At 37.3% G+C, this 17,944-nt stretch overlaps 1 protein-coding gene across 6 annotated transcripts in view; it reads right to left on the minus strand.

Annotated features, from left to right (window-relative positions):
- Window positions 1-17,944, minus strand: part of SRGAP2 (SLIT-ROBO Rho GTPase activating protein 2) — a 230,962-nt gene that overhangs the window by 37,358 nt on the left and 175,660 nt on the right. For 4 of the 6 annotated variants that reach the window (XM_026676784.2, XM_026676783.2, XM_087959643.1 and 1 more), the window contains exons 11-13: window positions 10,086-10,170; window positions 7,098-7,125; window positions 2,327-2,354 (exon numbers count right to left, since the gene is read on the minus strand). In XM_026676784.2, coding sequence (XP_026532569.1) covers window positions 2,327-2,354; window positions 7,098-7,125; window positions 10,086-10,170 — 141 coding nt within the window. The remainder of the gene's footprint in view (window positions 1-2,326; window positions 2,355-7,097; window positions 7,126-10,085; window positions 10,171-17,944) is intronic. The other 2 variants (XM_026676786.2, XM_026676785.2) reach the window with 1 other exon arrangement.

The following is a 17,944-nucleotide window of genomic DNA, read 5'->3' on the forward strand; positions in this document are numbered from 1 at the left end:
ATGTCATCAATCCAGGAAAGATATGCCTCTTTTTCCATTATTTTTAGACTGCTTTAGTCTGATAGAGAAAATAGAATCCCCATTTTGGAACAGAGCTTCCCTATGTTTTTCTCAAACTGATAAGATATTTTGCTATTTTAAAATAAGTTGCCAGTATGGTCATTAGTAAAATAAAAAAAAGACAAATAATTGCTTATCATTGCTTATATTACAGAATTGACTGGGGAATAGAAAAATAGAAATTTCTGGACAAAATAATGAAGACTTCTATATGCTTTATTGTAAGCTAATAATTAAATGACAACAAACTACAAGTGAAGCCTCAAATCAAAGATGTTTTTGAAGAGGAAAAAAAAAAAGAAACTCCAATTTCTCACTTTACTGTGAACACAAGTTATATATGTTATAGCTTCTAGGGTTCTATAAAGCATGCCGAGAGGTCTTTTGCAAAGCATGACAGCATGCAACATTAAAGATGTTCCTCCTCTGGAAGGATCAGCATTGCTGCTTTGAATATTGCCCTTGGTGGTTTGTGTGCGTGCGTGTATGTGTATGTGTATGAACGCATGTATAGATAACACTTTTGCTGTGACCATCCGTGAAGCAATGCAGCTGTATATGTACACACAGGGACAAAGAACCAGAATAGCTTCCTTTAACCCTTCAAATAAGGGATATTTTGTACTAGTAAGCATTGTAAACCAGCTCTTCTGAATGCAATTTTACACCCTACTAGTTTTTCCAATAGTATGTTAAAAATTACCATGCCAAAAGTCATCAGATAGGGACAAAAAGACACTGGAATTTCTCTTATGGCCACAGCACATCTCCCTCCTCCCTTCCCGATACTCTCTCTCTCTCCCTCTCTCTATCTCTCTCCTTCCCTCTCTCTCTCTCTCTCTCTCCTACCTAACAAACCAGAAAATAATGCAAGAGTGCTGACAGTAGTGCTGAAACACACAATTACAGTGAAATGGAGCAGTTAAGTTGTGAGTTATAAAGGTGAACCAAAGTGGAAAAGAACAAACTGCTCGGGTAAGTTCCAGCCATTAGAGGGCAACAGCTTCAAGTTCAAAAATTCCAAGCAGGAAGAGATAAGGGAACAATGTATATGGACCCATTCACAGACACATTTATTTGTTCTGTGCAAATAAACAGAAAATCAACTATAGATAAATGATAGCCTCAAATGAAGTTCAGCAAATTTTAGCCTCAAAACGAATCAACAGATAATTTGCAGGGGACTTTAGTTTGCCTGAGTATTCACCTCCCTCCAGGTCCTCTAATGTTATATGCACAGCAACAACTGGACACAGGATGGGCCTTTTCACATACTGTGCAATTTGGTTGATATATTACTTCAAACTGGAAATTCACCCTAAATTGCACCCTAAATTGTAGTGAAGGTAACTGACTTTCATTCATAAATACCTGGTCACCAATAAAGCTTGGAGAACAGGAGGAGGCAGGGAAACCTGTATAAAATATAGATTCTGAGCTATTCTCCACCAAGTGATATTGATGATCCTGATGAAACTTTATCTCAAAATAGGTTTCAATATTGTTGCTAATAATTTGTAAGTGAGATAAATTCTAACATAGGGTAAGCATTAATTGATTTCTCAGGAATCTAGTATCAGGTTATGCCTCATTCCGACAAATGTCCTTAGGCAGTTTCAGAAGAATGTTCCTTTTACCTTCTATGTAGCAGCTTTTTTGTTTATACATATTAGAAAAGGGATTATTGATCTGCAAACTTCACTGGATATTCTTTTGTGCTTGAGTTTTTGCTTGAAGCACTCTAGTAAAGGAGAATTTGTCATAATATATGGCAGCCTGTTTTACTGTTAATAGCTCAAACAGTCAGCAAATGCTGAAATACCTTTCTTCTAGTTTTAATTCAATGTTTCTGACCCTATCCTCCATGGCAATGGAAAATAAATCATCGTCTGTGTGACAACCCTTCAATATTTGAAAACTGCTTTCATATTTCACCTTAGTTGTTCTTCTTATAAGATCCTTGGTTTGGTTTCCTTCACTATCTTGGTTGTGCTCTGCTGAACTTACTTGAATTGGTCATCATTCTTTCAGAGATGCAGTGCTCAGAACCAGACAGAATATTTCATGTGGGGTCTGACCCAGGCAAAGGAGAATTACTAATTAACAATTGTTTTCCATGTTCTGGACTCTCTGCTCCTTTTAAAGCTGCCCACAAAATATTGCTGCAAAAAAGACCAGAGTCCAGGCACAACTGACAGCAACAGCATGTTCAGTAACAGCTGACAACTATAGAGTGGTTTTATTGTCGTTTAAATAACTTTCTTACCTGCTTTCTTATAGTAGAACTGCGTCTGCTGTTGATCCAAGAATTCACATGAACCGTTATCAACAGATGAGGGAGAACAGGAAGAGAAAGCAAAAGCATGTTTCAAATAAATCATTTACAACCAAAGTATCAGTTTATTTTAAATATAAATAGTTCATCAGTGAGTGGTGATAGAGAAGAAACAAAGTCAAGAAATAGTTCCATTAATTTATTTCAAGTTTTAAAATCTAATTTAAAATAAAAGTACTATAATGGTCAAACAGGTACAGCAGGGTGTATTGCTAACAGAAGGCTATACTTAACCTTTTACTTCCAATCTTAGAGAGCTTCACTATAAAGCTCCTTCTTTCTGTAATGTCATTTAGAAATTATTTAAAGGCAGTACCATGCTAAGAAATGCATACTCTTCTGGGTAATTTACAACAAGGATGAAGAAAATTCAAATTATTTTCTCTGAAACAAATTCAAACTTAATGGCACTTTATTAAAACATGTCTTCAATAAAAAAGTAGCAGGATTGAAATAACAAGATCAAATACAAACCATCTCATAAATATGTTTGTGATTTCTTATATATTACTGGGAGACTCAGAAAGAGTAAAATGGTCATTAAAACATTTGTTTAGGTGTTCTTATGTGGAACACCTTGTCACTCGTTTTAAATATATTGGAGTACAATCATATCTGCTGAGACTGTCACTTGAAGCAGAGGATTAATGGGTTTCTCAATTTTCAATGACCAAGGAATGTAGTGATATTAGAAGTCAGCTAGAGATTTATGCAGTGTATCTATGGTGGCAGCTAACCTAATGATATTTCTCAGGAGTCCTTAAGACCCACAGAAGTTTAGTTTGTCTTTATAATTTATCTACAGATCCAAGGCACTTCAACTTAATCATTTAGATGGCTCTCCTGAGGACCTGTGGAACTACACCTTGAACTGATGTGATTGAAATCCTTCCTATGGGAAAACAGAGTTGGCGCTAGACTGACTTATGACTTCTAAAATAACTCTGAAGGAAAAAAACTGGAATGCATGACACACTCACTCCATACGTTTTTTTGGATGAGATAACAGTTAATACTAGTATTTGTTGTATATAGAAAGTCTAATTTCAGGTAATAACTTTTCTAGGTAAACTATCACAGAAAGAGTCACTACTTAGCTGAAGTAAACACCTCCAGATAAGATAGAGCAGGAGTGTCCAATCCTTGGTCTGTGGATCAGCCCCACTCCATGGAATGCCAGAAACCAGATTGCGCAAACAAGTGAAGCCCCATCCGTGGGATGCAGGCAGCACATGAAACCATGCCTCTCTGGTCCACGGAAAAACCTTTCTCCATGGAACCAGGCCCTGCTGCCCAAAAGATTGGGGGCCACTGATACACAGCAGTAGTCTGTCAAAAAATAAGGTAGTTTTCCATTTCCATTTCCTTCTTCTGTTTGTTTCCTGCTCTGGTGTCCTATCAACCTTAGTATATAAATACAATGCACACCTTTTAAAATCTTACATATTTACACCCAATTTTCTTATTTTGACAACAGTTCCATAATGGTTAACAATAAATAGTTAACCTAATGTTATTGCCCCAAATCAGAGATGAATGACATACACACAAAAAGATTGATCTTAATTACTGCCTATTTGTATATACTATTATATGCTTATTTGCACCTACAATGGACAAATAGATGCTTGCAATTACAATGTTTTTCATGAAGTTTATTTAGAAGCCCAGGATGCTCACTTTTCCCTATTATCCTTTAATTGAAAGCAACAGTTAATAGAAGCCCTTCTCTACTGTTTATGTTGTCAGATAAATAGTAATTTTGATAAAGAAGATTGACAGGGATGGACAAAAATGTATGGATTAAATCTTGTTTACTTCTTAGTCTCCTGTTTGAGATGTCAATGGAAAGTATCATTAGGGTGTGAGATAACATAAATGATAGAGTTTATATATTATGGCTAACCAGAATATGATTGATTTGCTTTGGTGTTAACTTCCTGTGTTGCTTGGCAAACAAACTAAGCTTTAAATATCATGGTCTAGTGGAAAGTGGGAACTCAGTCATTATAACAAATACAGAGAACACAAAGGACACTGTTCTTCCAATTCAATTCAGAACATTGGTCCTTAGAATGGTCTATGCTGGCTGGCAGAAGCCACCTATTCAGATTCAACCATTTTTTCCCCCAAATTCTCCTTAAAATGAAGCAATTTTCCTATAGCTGTGCACCATTGGTAGAAGGCAACACTTAGCAAGGATTAGTAGTCAACATACTTAATCTCAAACATATAATATAAATGGATTCTCTAAAAATGTTGACAACTTTCTCTTAGAATTCGGGGAACTTGAAATGACAAATATGGAGTATTGTGGCAATATACTATTGAGATAATTAGGCTAGATATGAACTATCAGCCTGCCATTCATTTGCCATCCTGCTCATTGTTCTTTGATTCTATAATTAAAATCTGTTTTCAGCTGTCCATGTTCAACTCAACTTGAAAGTAATGGAAGCAACTGGTGATAAGTCAAACTGACTGATGTGTTGTTTGCAGTGTTTTTCAGGGTATGGTTTTATTACTTTATGAGTGTAATTCACCTAGAATCATAAGGGGGTGGCATACGAATGGCTGCATCATTAAATAAATAATGGCAAAAAGGAGCACCCCATTTTATCTTTTTGGAAATCAGCTCTGATAGACTCCCCCCTGCTTTTGCTTCCAATTCAGTTATTCCTATTCTGACAAATGAATTGCTGGAAATAAAAGTTACTGGAAAAAATAGTATATAATTCAACTACTTGCCAAAACAGATGCATGATGAATTTGAAAGAAAAGCAACCTTTCTTGTGCTTAAGAAACATTTTTAATTTTGTGGTGTTTTTTTTTAAAATCAAGACTCAAGAAAAACTCCAGATGCTTCCTCTGTTGTTCTCTCATGTGCTGTTTTTATCTGTGTTTTTTTATTCTTTGTTTTTATACCTTTTGATAATTGTAAGTAATGAGAAGTTGCTGGTGTCTTGTTGTTGTTGTTGTTGTTGTTATTGTTGTTGTTATTGGATTGGAATAGCAATGGAATTCCAATACAGTCCCAATAATAGCTGAATTATTATTAATAATAAATGAAAATGGCGGTGATGCAGGTTCCCCTTACAGGCAATTTAAGGTATTTTCAAATGTTGATCTTACTACCACCATTATATTTAATACTGTACCACAATGAATTGTATTTCATTACTGCAAGTGTCAGTTCCCAATTAGGAACTATCAGCTGAGCTTGATTTTTTATTGTATTTATATACTTGATTTATATCCTATCTTTCTTTCCACAGGGATATATAAATCAAAGTAATTATTCCAGAACAGCTAACCTTTTTTAAAAAATACAAACATGTGCCATATGGACATACATCTTTGCTTCTAGGCCAACAATAATGGCAATTTGGAGATTTGTAACATTCCACAGAAGACCAATAAAAAGTCATTTTTTTCAATTATCATTTCCACATCTGAGGTGACATTTATGATAGAATGATTGATGTCGGGCCCAGTTATAACAAAACGTTTATTCTCTTCACTGATTTAATCCAATTCTCTGTCAGACCAGATGGGGTCAGTGGGGTAAAATGGAAGAAAACCTCTGTATGATTGATCTCTCCCCTCCTCTGTTAGGCAATCAAAAGCACTTCAATATTTTTTTTCAGGGCTTTTTATCCTACTGGATAGAGATGAATCTAGCAGAGCAGAGTGCTAGCCTGAGAAAATCTAGAGAACCTAAGATATATTATTGGCTAAATAAACAAATCATAGGCTGGGTTCACAATGAGCTAAACCAGAATTAAACCAATCAACCATTATGGTTTGTAAGGTTCATGGCTTAGCATGATGTGAGAACTCAACCAGTTAAAAAAATGCAGCACAGTAAAATGTTATTAATCTGAATCTCTTTTTCTTTCTCAAGTGCATTTGGTAATTGGAACATGATGTGGGACTCTCCCAAGTTAAATTTTGCTTTTCATTTAATTTGGAATTCTTTACCGATGTTTCCTTCTGAGAAGGCTACGGCATACTACTTCTATATCTTTGACAAGAAAATGTACAGACATATCTGTTACATATCTAAGTCAATCTGAAGAGGACTTTATCTTTTAACGATATGTCCCATTTTCTACCAGCAAAAAAGTTCTGAAGCAAAGGTGAGGAAACAAATAGTATTATGGTCTCAAAATACTTATACAACTATCACAATCTTTTGTGGCTAGGTGGACAATTGGATAGAGATATCCACTGCTAATGTAAAGCCATTATCAAATATAATAGCTCCTTCTGACCTTAGACTGACAGTCAAATGACATGATCAATACTATGCAAATTTCTGTAACAATCTAGTTATAATCCATCAAAATTCCAAATTCAACAATGCATACCAAAGGGAATACATGGCATGACAACAATTTTTCACTCTGAACCATAGCCAATTCTTTTGTTTCTGATGAATATTCTAGTTTACGAATGGCCTCATCGCCTAATATCATGGGGTTTTTTTTTTTGTTTTTTTTTTTGGGTGGGGGGGGGCGCTGCTCCAAAGATTTCTAAACGAAACCAACATTTCCATGAACATTTTATAAAAGAGAATTAAAAACCTGTGATGCCATTAAAGAAATGATTGTTTGGAGTTGAATTAGTTAACATTTGGTTTTCAGGAAACTCCTGTTCTGCCTGTTGGAAGATACTCAAACAAGGAAGCTGCCACACCTACCTCGCAAGAGAGCAGTCAGTCCTTTGACCTGTGATGAGAAAAATGAAAACAAATTATGTTTTTAAACAGAGGGGAAAATTTTTGCAGGAGAAAAAGGCATGTGAAAAAATTTGAAAGGGAACTGGAAGAAACTACAGTATTATGGGAGGGAGAAGACACACAGTGGCTGATTCCCCTCTAGATCAGTCATTTTTATCAAGAAGATAAGCAGCAAATTAGGTAATATGGAGTTCTTAGTGCTCTGACCTTGGTCTACTAGCTTTACTCTACTGTGGTAGAGTAAATAGGGCAAATTATTACATATAAATAGGCAGCAAATGTCACTCCCATTCATACTCATGTTACCTAGTTGAATAATGAAAGACAACAATAATGAAAGCTCAGGGAACACCAAAATCTCAAAAGTTCAAACTTAGTTACTGATATTTTTTTCTACTAGATCAGGAAATGTACAAAATAGTTCTTAGCTGTCTGAGGACTTGCCTTGCTCTTTAGACACTGACTTGCTATACCTGCTAGAATTGTTCAAGTGTAATAAGAAGACATGGCAGGAAGTATGACATTTCTTTCTCTTTCTCAGCAAGAGATTACTATTTTTCAGAAATCACTCAGAAAATGTGCACAACATTTTTAGATTTATTAGCATGGAATGTTCTGTCAAATCTGGTCACGCTGGCTGTGGATTAACTGATCTTTCACGCCATACCTCTGGAGAGCTGCTGGCTGCTCTACAAGGTACAATGTACTAGCAGACTAGCTAGTTCAGAAGTCCATAGTTTTATTATTTCCTGTCTTTTTATTTATTTATTTTTAAATCCACAACTATTTCAAATGAGGAAAAAGACACCAAACTTCAATGCACGGGGCATTATGGGCAATATTTAAAAGGATCTCAACTTACAGTGATAGAGAAGACACACATTATTTGACAGATAACAAAACTAAGATAGCTTTTTCTATTGCAATGGTATTGATTTATATCGGCTATAATATTTCCCCCAAGATCAGAAATGAAACTAATCAAATACGGCTAATTGTTAATCATGGACAATAAATAACACATTTTAAACAATCACTTTCCCACTCCCAGGGAAAAAACTTAATTATTCAAAGCAGTTCATATTTTATAATAACATTATATTAAACTAGAGTTTCTTACCGTTTGCCCCATTTCCATTACAGAATATTAATATGAATATAACTACATGGCTTTAACAACATCAAAAGGCTTTAGTATTAAATTAATAAATGCAGGTAAAAGATAGGAAATAATTATTCTGTACCAAAGAAATCTACTGATATTTTCTATTAATGGAAACTACCATGTCCAGAGTAAAATAATTTACGAGTCAGAAATAGAATGGGGCAGAGAAAACAAATCAATACTGTTTGCCCCAAAGCTAGATAACCAGTAGTATTTTGCAGTCTGTTGAGCAATCGCTAACAAAGAAACAATGCCAAAGATTTCAAGCAAGCAGTTTCTGGTCCTACAACATTTATCAATAATGGTTAAGATTAACATCTAAACCCACTTCAATTTATAGCATTTTGCTTCCAACATTCTTGCCAACCCAGATAATTCCATTTATCTCTTTTTAAATAGCTTAGATTCAGGACTGGGATCTTTGTGAGCAACGTGAATTCACAAAAGCTTTACTAAGGACCAGAAAAAGAGATTTTCTGATTTTATGAAATCAGGCAAAAAATACCTTCGGTGTTTTTGATGCTCTCCTGGCAGGGAGTCAGTTAAAAGGACAAGCAGGTTAAGAGAAGCAGTATGTTAGAATGCAGAAATCAGCAGTGATTCAAGAATGTGGTTTGTCACAGGGTCAGCTTGAGTATTATATGGTGATACTCAAAGGGAGGGAAAATGATCAAAGAAAATAACCTTTCTGACTTGTTTTACATGATAGCGGAATAATTCCTTTAACTGAAAAAATCTTTTTTAAAAAATATGCATACTGCTTCATTTGACTTCAAGTGGGATGAAGAAGAACAATTTTGGTTTATGTTTTTGGTTAAAAATAACAAATATTTTCATCCAATAATTTGTGTATTCAGGCCACAGAGTCCTTTCCAAGTCATCTGCATTACTTCTCCTAGACTTCTTCACAGTCTGAAGAAATAAAAATGTCAAGTTTCTATAATAATTCCCTAAATATAAAATATATACTTAAAGCTGCCTGTGCTAGGCCAGGGGAACCTAGCCATATGGCTCAGGGAAAGATTTTATAAAAATCAAAGAAAGTTCTGCAAAATATTGGTTCACTGCAATTTAGAATAAATTTTGTGATTTACATTTTTTCTCCAAAGACTTGAATGCTGTAAGTGGAACCAGATCAATATGAAGAGCTACTTTATTGTTTGGACTTGATTCTTGCAGTTAAATTAAAAGTGAATGCTATTCTGCCAACTTATTTAAATTATCTATCCTTGCTCTTCTCAGATTATGAAATGGCATCTTTGCTTCGGTCACTGGCACCAGACAATTAATTCCAACAATAACCATTGCTAATCTATTCATTTTATTAAAGTGCCAATAGGCTAGATGCATGCCAAAGTACTTTTTAATTCTACTTGAAAACACCCAATTTTCCTGTGTGGCTGAAAAATCCACACAGACATGGGAAGCAACCTAGTTCAACAATAAAAGTGCTTCCCTAATGATAGAATATTTGCACACCATGAGGAAAAAATGATTAATTGCAAGAATCTACCTAATTTGATTCTGTAGATATGCTGAAATGGGAGGGGAAGGGAGAGAAAATGGTTTCACTTAAACAAATAGATGTTGCACATTATTGGCTCATTAAGCACTTCCCTTTTGCCATTACTTAAGCAGCACTGCAGGGATGGAATAATAAATCCATAAAACATGACTTTGTCCACTTAGCATTGATAATCCAAGATTGTTATGCTCAGTCAGCTGCCTAATTTAGTAATTACAAAGGCTGGGCTGACACACTGACAAGCAATTCTCATGCTTACTTTCTCCCAAAGTCTTCTGGAGGAGATCATGCTTGGCCTGGAGCTTGGTGATGAGATTCCTCCCTTCCAGATATTCCTTCAATTTCTAAAAGAAAAAAAAAAAAGAAAGAAAAATATCTCTGAAGAATTTAAATTTATTTCACAAATATTTTAGAGCAATAAACCAAGGAATCAGAAAGACTTTAAAAGAGTCAATATTCTGCCATGTTCCATTTGAAAACTATTATGTGAGAAAGAATTTGGAACAAATTAACCACTGTGTTTGGTGTTACATAATTAAAACCAATATAATTACATTTTTTTCAATCAGAAATCCCTTGATGGCACAGTAATGTAAGCAAACTTTTGTGGATCAGATCAGAGATGGCAGTGTTGCTTCACGTAAGAAGAACCAATCAACACTAGTAACCTTAATGTCTGTCCTTCATTGAAATGATTTCATCTTTATTTCCTCTGCCTTGTTCTATGGCTTTTAAAATAGGATTAATAGTAATAATAGTAATTAATTCAGACTAAGAATGGTAAAGTGTACAGGTGTAACCCCGTTAATAATGAAGCAAAGATATCTGTATGCTGACTGAATTCCTTTTTCTTAAAAAAGAGTTCCATGTAATCCAAATTAAATATACAATGCTTTAAAAGAAAATATATATAATCCCTGGAATATCATATATCACATGGATACTTGAGACAAAGCCCTCTCAGATCATTGAGGATTCATCTAATCCAGCATTCAATTAGCACTCAATTGTTTCTGGAAGAACATAAACTGTAGCTGCTATTCAATAATGGAAGATATGCTGCCTATAAATATGAGGTTGCCCTGATACCCAAAGGTGCAGAGTTTCCAGTGTGATTTTTGTCATTTTGGTTAAAGTAGTGAGTTCCTATGGAACCTGCTGGATCTACCCTCTCTTTGCATTTTGTGTAATTTGTGTGATGATATTGTTAACAAGTAACATAAATGGACACAAATGATTTTATTTACTTATTATATATGTACATTTGCCAAAATTTGCTGTTCAAACAGATATTCAACAATAAAAACATAAAAGAACAAATTACAAGAAAAGAGAAAGCAATTCTGAATATAATAACCTCCGGCACCTTTACTGTAATGGACAATATTACTTCAACAGTTAATGAAATAGTTAATATGGAAAATATCTTTAATTTTACAATTTATTGAAGGATGTCTGGAGGAGGGAATTCCAGAAAATGAGGTCCATCACAGAGAAATATTGTCTACAGTTTACATCAATCTCACCTCTGATAAATATGGGATACTCAGCACCATAACTAAGACAAATATATTTGGCAGTTGTGTTATATGTACAGAATAAGATCTTTAAGATATGTAGAGCTTTAAAAACTAAAGCCAATACTTAAAATTGTAAATGTTGCTATAAATCAGAAAACTACAAAAAAGAGCGTGAGCATAAAATATGCATACATTAACACCACGTCAGAATTTGTAAAGCACTGAAGATTTGGATATGTTCCAACTCCTGGGAGATGTGAGGTTAGATAGCTTGTTGACAGATTTTTCCTCAATTGCTTTGTTTAGATTTATTCTTGGCAACCATTGTATGATTTTACCTTACTATTTTTAACATGTTGTTAGCTTCCCAGATTCAAATTTGTGAAATCCACAACCATATAAATTGTTTTAATACACACATACATACATTTAGGCCACACTGGTCAAATTGAAATTTCAATTAATCCCCCAGTGAAAAGAAGCTGACACAACCTCTGCATTTAGAGTTAATGCAGTATTTGTCAGTATTAAACAACAACTTCCTAATTTTGCTATGTGAACAATTTACACAAATACTTAAACCCATGACCCCACCTCTTTTAGTACAATTAAAGTAAATTATCATTTGAATAAAATGTGACACCTGATGATAATGTGGACACGTCAATGAATTTTTCTTGGCAGCAACATAGATTGCCACTGCTTTCTCCCCAGAAAGGTTTACTACCCTCCCCAATCTAGCCTGCAACTCTGGTTTTTTCAGGTGGCCTTCTATCAAGTACTAGACTGGTCCCATTTTACTTAGTTTATTTCCCCTTTTTTCAGAGATCAAGGGATATACATGGGGGTTTATTATATTTTATTCTTTCAACAACAATCTTATTAGATTGAGAAACAGTAACAGGACTAAAATTGTTCAGTGCTTTTTCACTGAATGAGTTTTCTCAGTCTTAATAACTTAACACCTATATAAAAATAATTATTTACAAACAAAATTTTATCCTACATGAGAACAAAATCACCATAGAATCCAGCTTGTCATTCCTTATGAACAGATATGCCAATTCAGATCACGAGAGAAGCATGAGGAAGTGCTAGAGTTGCCTCACCCAACAGATTTTCCATAGTAATAAGCTCCAGGGATTTATTTCTAGGGTTTTACTCAATCATTTTAATCCTTGGTAAGATCTTTTAGATCTACAGTATTCGGATTATACTTTGCATGTACCCATTTATATACTGATCTTCTTATAAAGAGCTCAAGGCAGCTTCACAACAACAACTCTATGACAATCTGAAAGTGGACTTAAACTTGGATGTCCCTGATTTAACCCTACATCTTAACTATAATATAGAAAAATATATTGTGATGACCATCTGAGACCATCTCTAAAGGACCCCATAAAACTGGGCTGGTTACAAATTTCATATGACTCACCTTAAATATTTGAAATTACTTTCCTAGAACTTCAAGGTTACAGTTCTTTTCTTCTTACAATATGTATGAAAAAGTTATATGAATTTCAAAAGAACATAAAAGGTTTATGCCCTATTCAAGTAAAGTGTTCTTGAAAAGTGCTCAATGGAAACTCCTTAATCTTCTTAGCTGACACAGACTTCATTAAATACTAGAGGTGTCTAAGTATCTACACTGTTGACATTTTGATGTGTGTATTCTTTATTCAATATTAGTTTAAATGTTTTATATTTCAGTGAACTGATTAATTACAGAATTACAGGTGATGGCTTTTCAAATTGATGGCTAAACAAATAGGGTTAATCCCACTGCTTTAAAGAGCAAATTGCCAAAAATCAGAGCAATTAGGTTTTTAAAAGGTAGTAGAAATAAATTTTTGAATAAAACAAAACAAAATTTGTATATTGTATAATGCAAAATTAAAACAATTCTCAAGATAAGGATAAATGAACACTAAAGCAATCTGCACTTCCCTGAGAGATTTAGGAAACAGTTTGCCAAAGCAGTGATTGGAGCACCTTTCAGCATTGATATGTTCACAGTTCAATGGCTTACTCCCTGCTGTCAGTCAAGACTCCATTAAAATAAATACCCACCTGATAATAAGGCAGGACAATTGCCTGCCTGGAGCCAATTTAAATTGAAAGTGATATTCTGAACCCTCAACTATTAGGCTAAACAAAATATCTTAGGAAGATATTTTTAAAAGCCCACAATGGACTCCTATTATTCCAAACATTTTGCTTCCAAATAATACATAAACCTGATGCTGGTTTATAAGTAAATGAGGCCTGAGAAAAAATAAATCATACTGTGTCCCATTTTGGGAAAGCAACAAATTAAGATTCACACCTAACTAGAACAATAGTGTTTTCTGATTCTTTCCCCACCCACAAAGAAAAACTTAAACCTATTTCCAATCTAAGATGTTACGTTCATCTGACATGCAACTTTGAAAAATATTTGGAACCCAACACTTCCTCCCCTTTAAAATGGGACTGATCAATGTTTCAAAATTAAAAGGTATATTATATTCACTTTGAAGGACAGGACAGGACAAGACAAGGGCTTGAAACTGGTCAGCAGGAATTTTTGTGTCTCTAGCCAAAGACAGAAATTTTATAAACAAGGGACAGAAAGCAGAAACAAGACTTGGAAATGAGTAACCAAATGGCTATTGATACAAAAAGAAAGAGTAGCAAGACTCACACATCAAAGAGGCTATCTATGTCAAAATTGAACAGCCCCTCACTCAACAGGGAGGAGGGGAGATATGGCATCATCTACCTCCAGTCTACAACACAGACCTTTCAATAGTTCCAAGAAGGCTCCACACCCATTTGCACTATTCAGGTGACATTGACAACACAGATAAACCTCCAGGTGGCCTTAATAACTTGCTAAAAGAATGCAAATGACCAGCTGTCTGCAAGGAGTATAAATAGGGCGTTGGTACTTACCTGACACGCCCATTCTCTTTGAGCTGTGAAGAGCATCCAGTAGTGTGAGGTGCTTCAGTCTCTGCATGTCTAGGCTGGCTTAATTTGTGGAATGCTCCTCCTCCCAGCGTTCCCCAATTTTGGCGAAGATGAGAGAAATAAACACCCTCGTCCTCAATGCCCTAACAATTCATTGGCCGAAACAGGACCCCACCAGATGGAAAAAGGGTGGGGCTGGATGCTCTTCACAGGCCAAAGAGAATGGGCGTGTCAGGTAAGTACCAACGCCCTTTCTCCCATGAGCTGTTCAGAGCATCCAGTAGTGGGACATACCAAAACTTGGCCTGTCCTACGGGAGGGACTCCGTCTGGCTTGGAATTCCTTCCTGATCCCTGTGGACCCGTTGCAGAACTCTTCTGCCAAAGGAGGCCAAAGTGGATGCAAACACATCTATTTTATAATGCCTGATGAAGGGCGATGGAGAGGCCCAGGTTGTGGCTCGACAAATTTCAGTTATTGGTGCCTGTGTGACCCATGCTGCCGATGTTGCGGCGCTCCTTGTTGAATGAGCTGTTATGCCCCTGGGCACCGGTAGTGATTGAGTCTGATACGTTCGCTATCGCGGCCCATAGCAAACGGCCTATTGTAGAAGATGAGACCTTGCATCCCTGAGTGTTGGGCTGAAACGACACAAATAAGGCTTCCGTTTTTCTGAAAGTCGCTGTGCAGTGAATATATAGTCGCAATGCTTGTCTCACATCAAGCCATTGTAGTTCCAACCCTTGGGATGGTTTGGGACAAAAATTAGGAAGTATCAGCTCTTGTGCCCTGTGAAAAGCCAAATTAATTTTGGGTATAAACGTAGGATCAGGATGAAGGACCACCTGGTCAGAATGGAAGACACAAAGATCTTGTCTGATCGACAAAGCTGCAAGTTCCGAAATACGACGAGCAGAAGTGATCGTTATGAGGAAAACTACTTTATACGTCAGAAATTGGACACTTCATGATTTCAAGGGTTCGAAAGGGCACTTAGTGAGTGTAAGAAGGACGTTGTTAAGCTCACATGTGGGATAACGGTGAACCGCTGGCGGGCATAAATTTGTGGCTCCTCGAAGGAAACTCCGTATGCGTGTGATGGGAAAGAGATAGTAGATCTTTGCAAGTGATAACTGACGCCAAGGCTGCCACCTGTCTTTTCAACGTATTAGGTGATAATCCCTTGTCAAGCCCCTCTTGTAAGAACTCTAGGATTTGAGCCACAGATGGATGGGATCAATTTGAGACTTGGTACACCATTTCCAGAAACTGGATCACGTGGCATTGTAAATGTGAGTTGTTGAGGGGCGTCTGGCGGCTTGGATGGTGGTGATAACTCTGTTGGAAAACTTTTAGCTCTTCAGACAACTCCGCTCAACCTCCAGACAGTGAGATGCAACCATTGAGGGTCCGGATGTTGAAGGAGTCCCTGGGTTAGCAAGACCCTGTCCGGCAGAATTCTCCATGGTGTTCAAATGGATAGACTGCGGAGGTTTGCAAACCAAGGCCATCTGGGCCAGTAAGGAGCTACTAGAAGCAGCTCCACCCCCCCTCTCATCTAGCAGCTTCTGGATGACCTTGGGAAGCAGTGGAAGTGACGGGAATGCGTACAGAAGTCCCGGGGGCCAACGGCAGTGGAGCGCATTGAAGTTCTCCACTCCTTGCAAGGGGTACCTGGAAAAAAATCTCAGGAGCTGAGTGCTGAGGGGGGAAGTGAACAGGTCTACCACTGGCTGTCCAAATGTCCTGACCGCCTCTTGAAACAGGGTCGGATGGAGGTGCTACTCCGATTGATCGATCATGGCCCTGCTTAGCCAGTCTGTCTGTGTATTCGACAGTCCCGAAATGTGCTCTGCTCTGATGGAAAGTAGGTTGCTCTCCGCCCAGAAACGCTCCGCTTCCCGCATGAGGTGTTTTGACTGTGTGTCCCCATTTGTTTATGTGAGCTTTTGCTGTTACGTTGTCAGTCAATATTAGTATGTGTTGATTGCCTACCTGTGGAAGGACGCTGCGGACAGCCAGGTGTACTGCTCGAAGCTCCAGCCAGTTTATGCTCCACGTCTGTTCTATGAAGGACCAGCGGCCCTGGGCTGTGAGCGACTGAAAGTGAGCTCCCCATCCAAACAGGCTGGTGGTGATGGTAAGTCTGTGGGGCTCTTTGAAGAGGCAACCTCTGTTTATGACTGGTCTGGTCTACCAGTGGAGAGATATGAGGACCTTTGATGGAACCTTGACCTTGTATTTGGAGTTGCTTCGGCCGGATTGCTGGTAAGGGAGCAGGAACCACTGGAGGGATCTAGTGTGGAGGCGGGCCCAAGGAATAATAGATATACATGAGATCATCTTGCCTAACAATTTTGATAGGTCAGCTAGGGTACCCTTTTTTGAACTCTGATCACCTTAACTAATTGAAGGATGCTGTTTTGTCTATCTGGTGAAAGGAAAACTTTGCCTTCCACTGTATCTATGATTGCCCCCAGATGGATTAAGCAAGTTGATGGTGTTAATTGACTCTTTTTCCAATTGATTGAGAACCCGTGTAGTTGTATGGATTGTAATGTGGTCTGAGTATCTCTGAGTGCTTGGTGAATGGAAGATGACAAAATTAATATATCATCAAGGTAACATTGGAGTCGTACAGGTACACCTCGGAGATGAGCAGTAAGAGCTGCAAGAAACTTTTGAAGGTCCTGGGGGCAGATGCTAGTCCGAAAGGAAGAGCCACATATTCGAAATGGTGGTTATTATAACAGAGTCGTAGAAATTTATAGTGGGAAGGCTGAATAGGAATATGTAAGTACGCCTCCGTCAGATCTATGGATATAAGGATGTCACCTTTTCTGATGCCGAGTAAGATGGATTGCAGGGTGTGCATTTTAAACTTGCGATATACTAAGAATTGATTAAGACGTTTCAAATCTAAAATTGCTCTCCACACCCCACACCCCCGAACTTTTGGAAACAAGAAAAAGATGTGAATAGAAACCTCGCCCTCGTTGTTCGGTAGCTACTGGTTGGATGGCTCGTATGTCCAGTAGATGTTGGATAGCTGTTTCCATAAGATTTCGTTTAACCAGATCTCTGGAAAGAGGGCAGGACATAAAGAAGTCTGGGGGAGTGGATTGAAACTCTAGCACAAGACCGAATCTGATTGTATCTCTGACCCAGGAATCAGACGTTGAGGAGTCCCATTGGTCCGTGAATAATTTAAGGCAGCCGCCAATGGGAGTCGGGTCCATGGAGTTATCTTGGATGCCAGAAAGGTCTATTTCCTGCTCCTTGAAAGGATCTCTTGGACTGGCCACCCCTTCGGTTCCTATCCCCGAAGTCGGACCTCTCTGGCTGCTGCCCTGGTCGGACAAGATGGGGATCTCTTATATCTGGTTGAGAATGGTCCCTGATAAAAGGGTCGAAAGGATCCCTTCCGAAAGGACTGAGGGCTTCTAGGATCTGACTTCCAAAAAAGGGAAGGTAGAATTTTCTTTTTGTTTTGAGTTTCGATGAGCAGCGGATCGAGGGAAGGGACAAACAGTCTGTCTCCCACAAGAGGAGATGAAGCCAGCTTGCACTTGTGCTTAATATCCGCTTGCCAATGTTTTAACCATAGTAAGTGTCGCGCTGTGACATATGAAGTAATGGCTTT

This window comes from Notechis scutatus, chromosome 3 (genome assembly GCF_049901735.1).
Source record: "Notechis scutatus isolate UNSWTSFEM ecotype Mainland chromosome 3, rNotScu1.2, whole genome shotgun sequence".
NCBI classification, from domain to species: Eukaryota; Metazoa; Chordata; class Lepidosauria; order Squamata; family Elapidae; genus Notechis; species Notechis scutatus.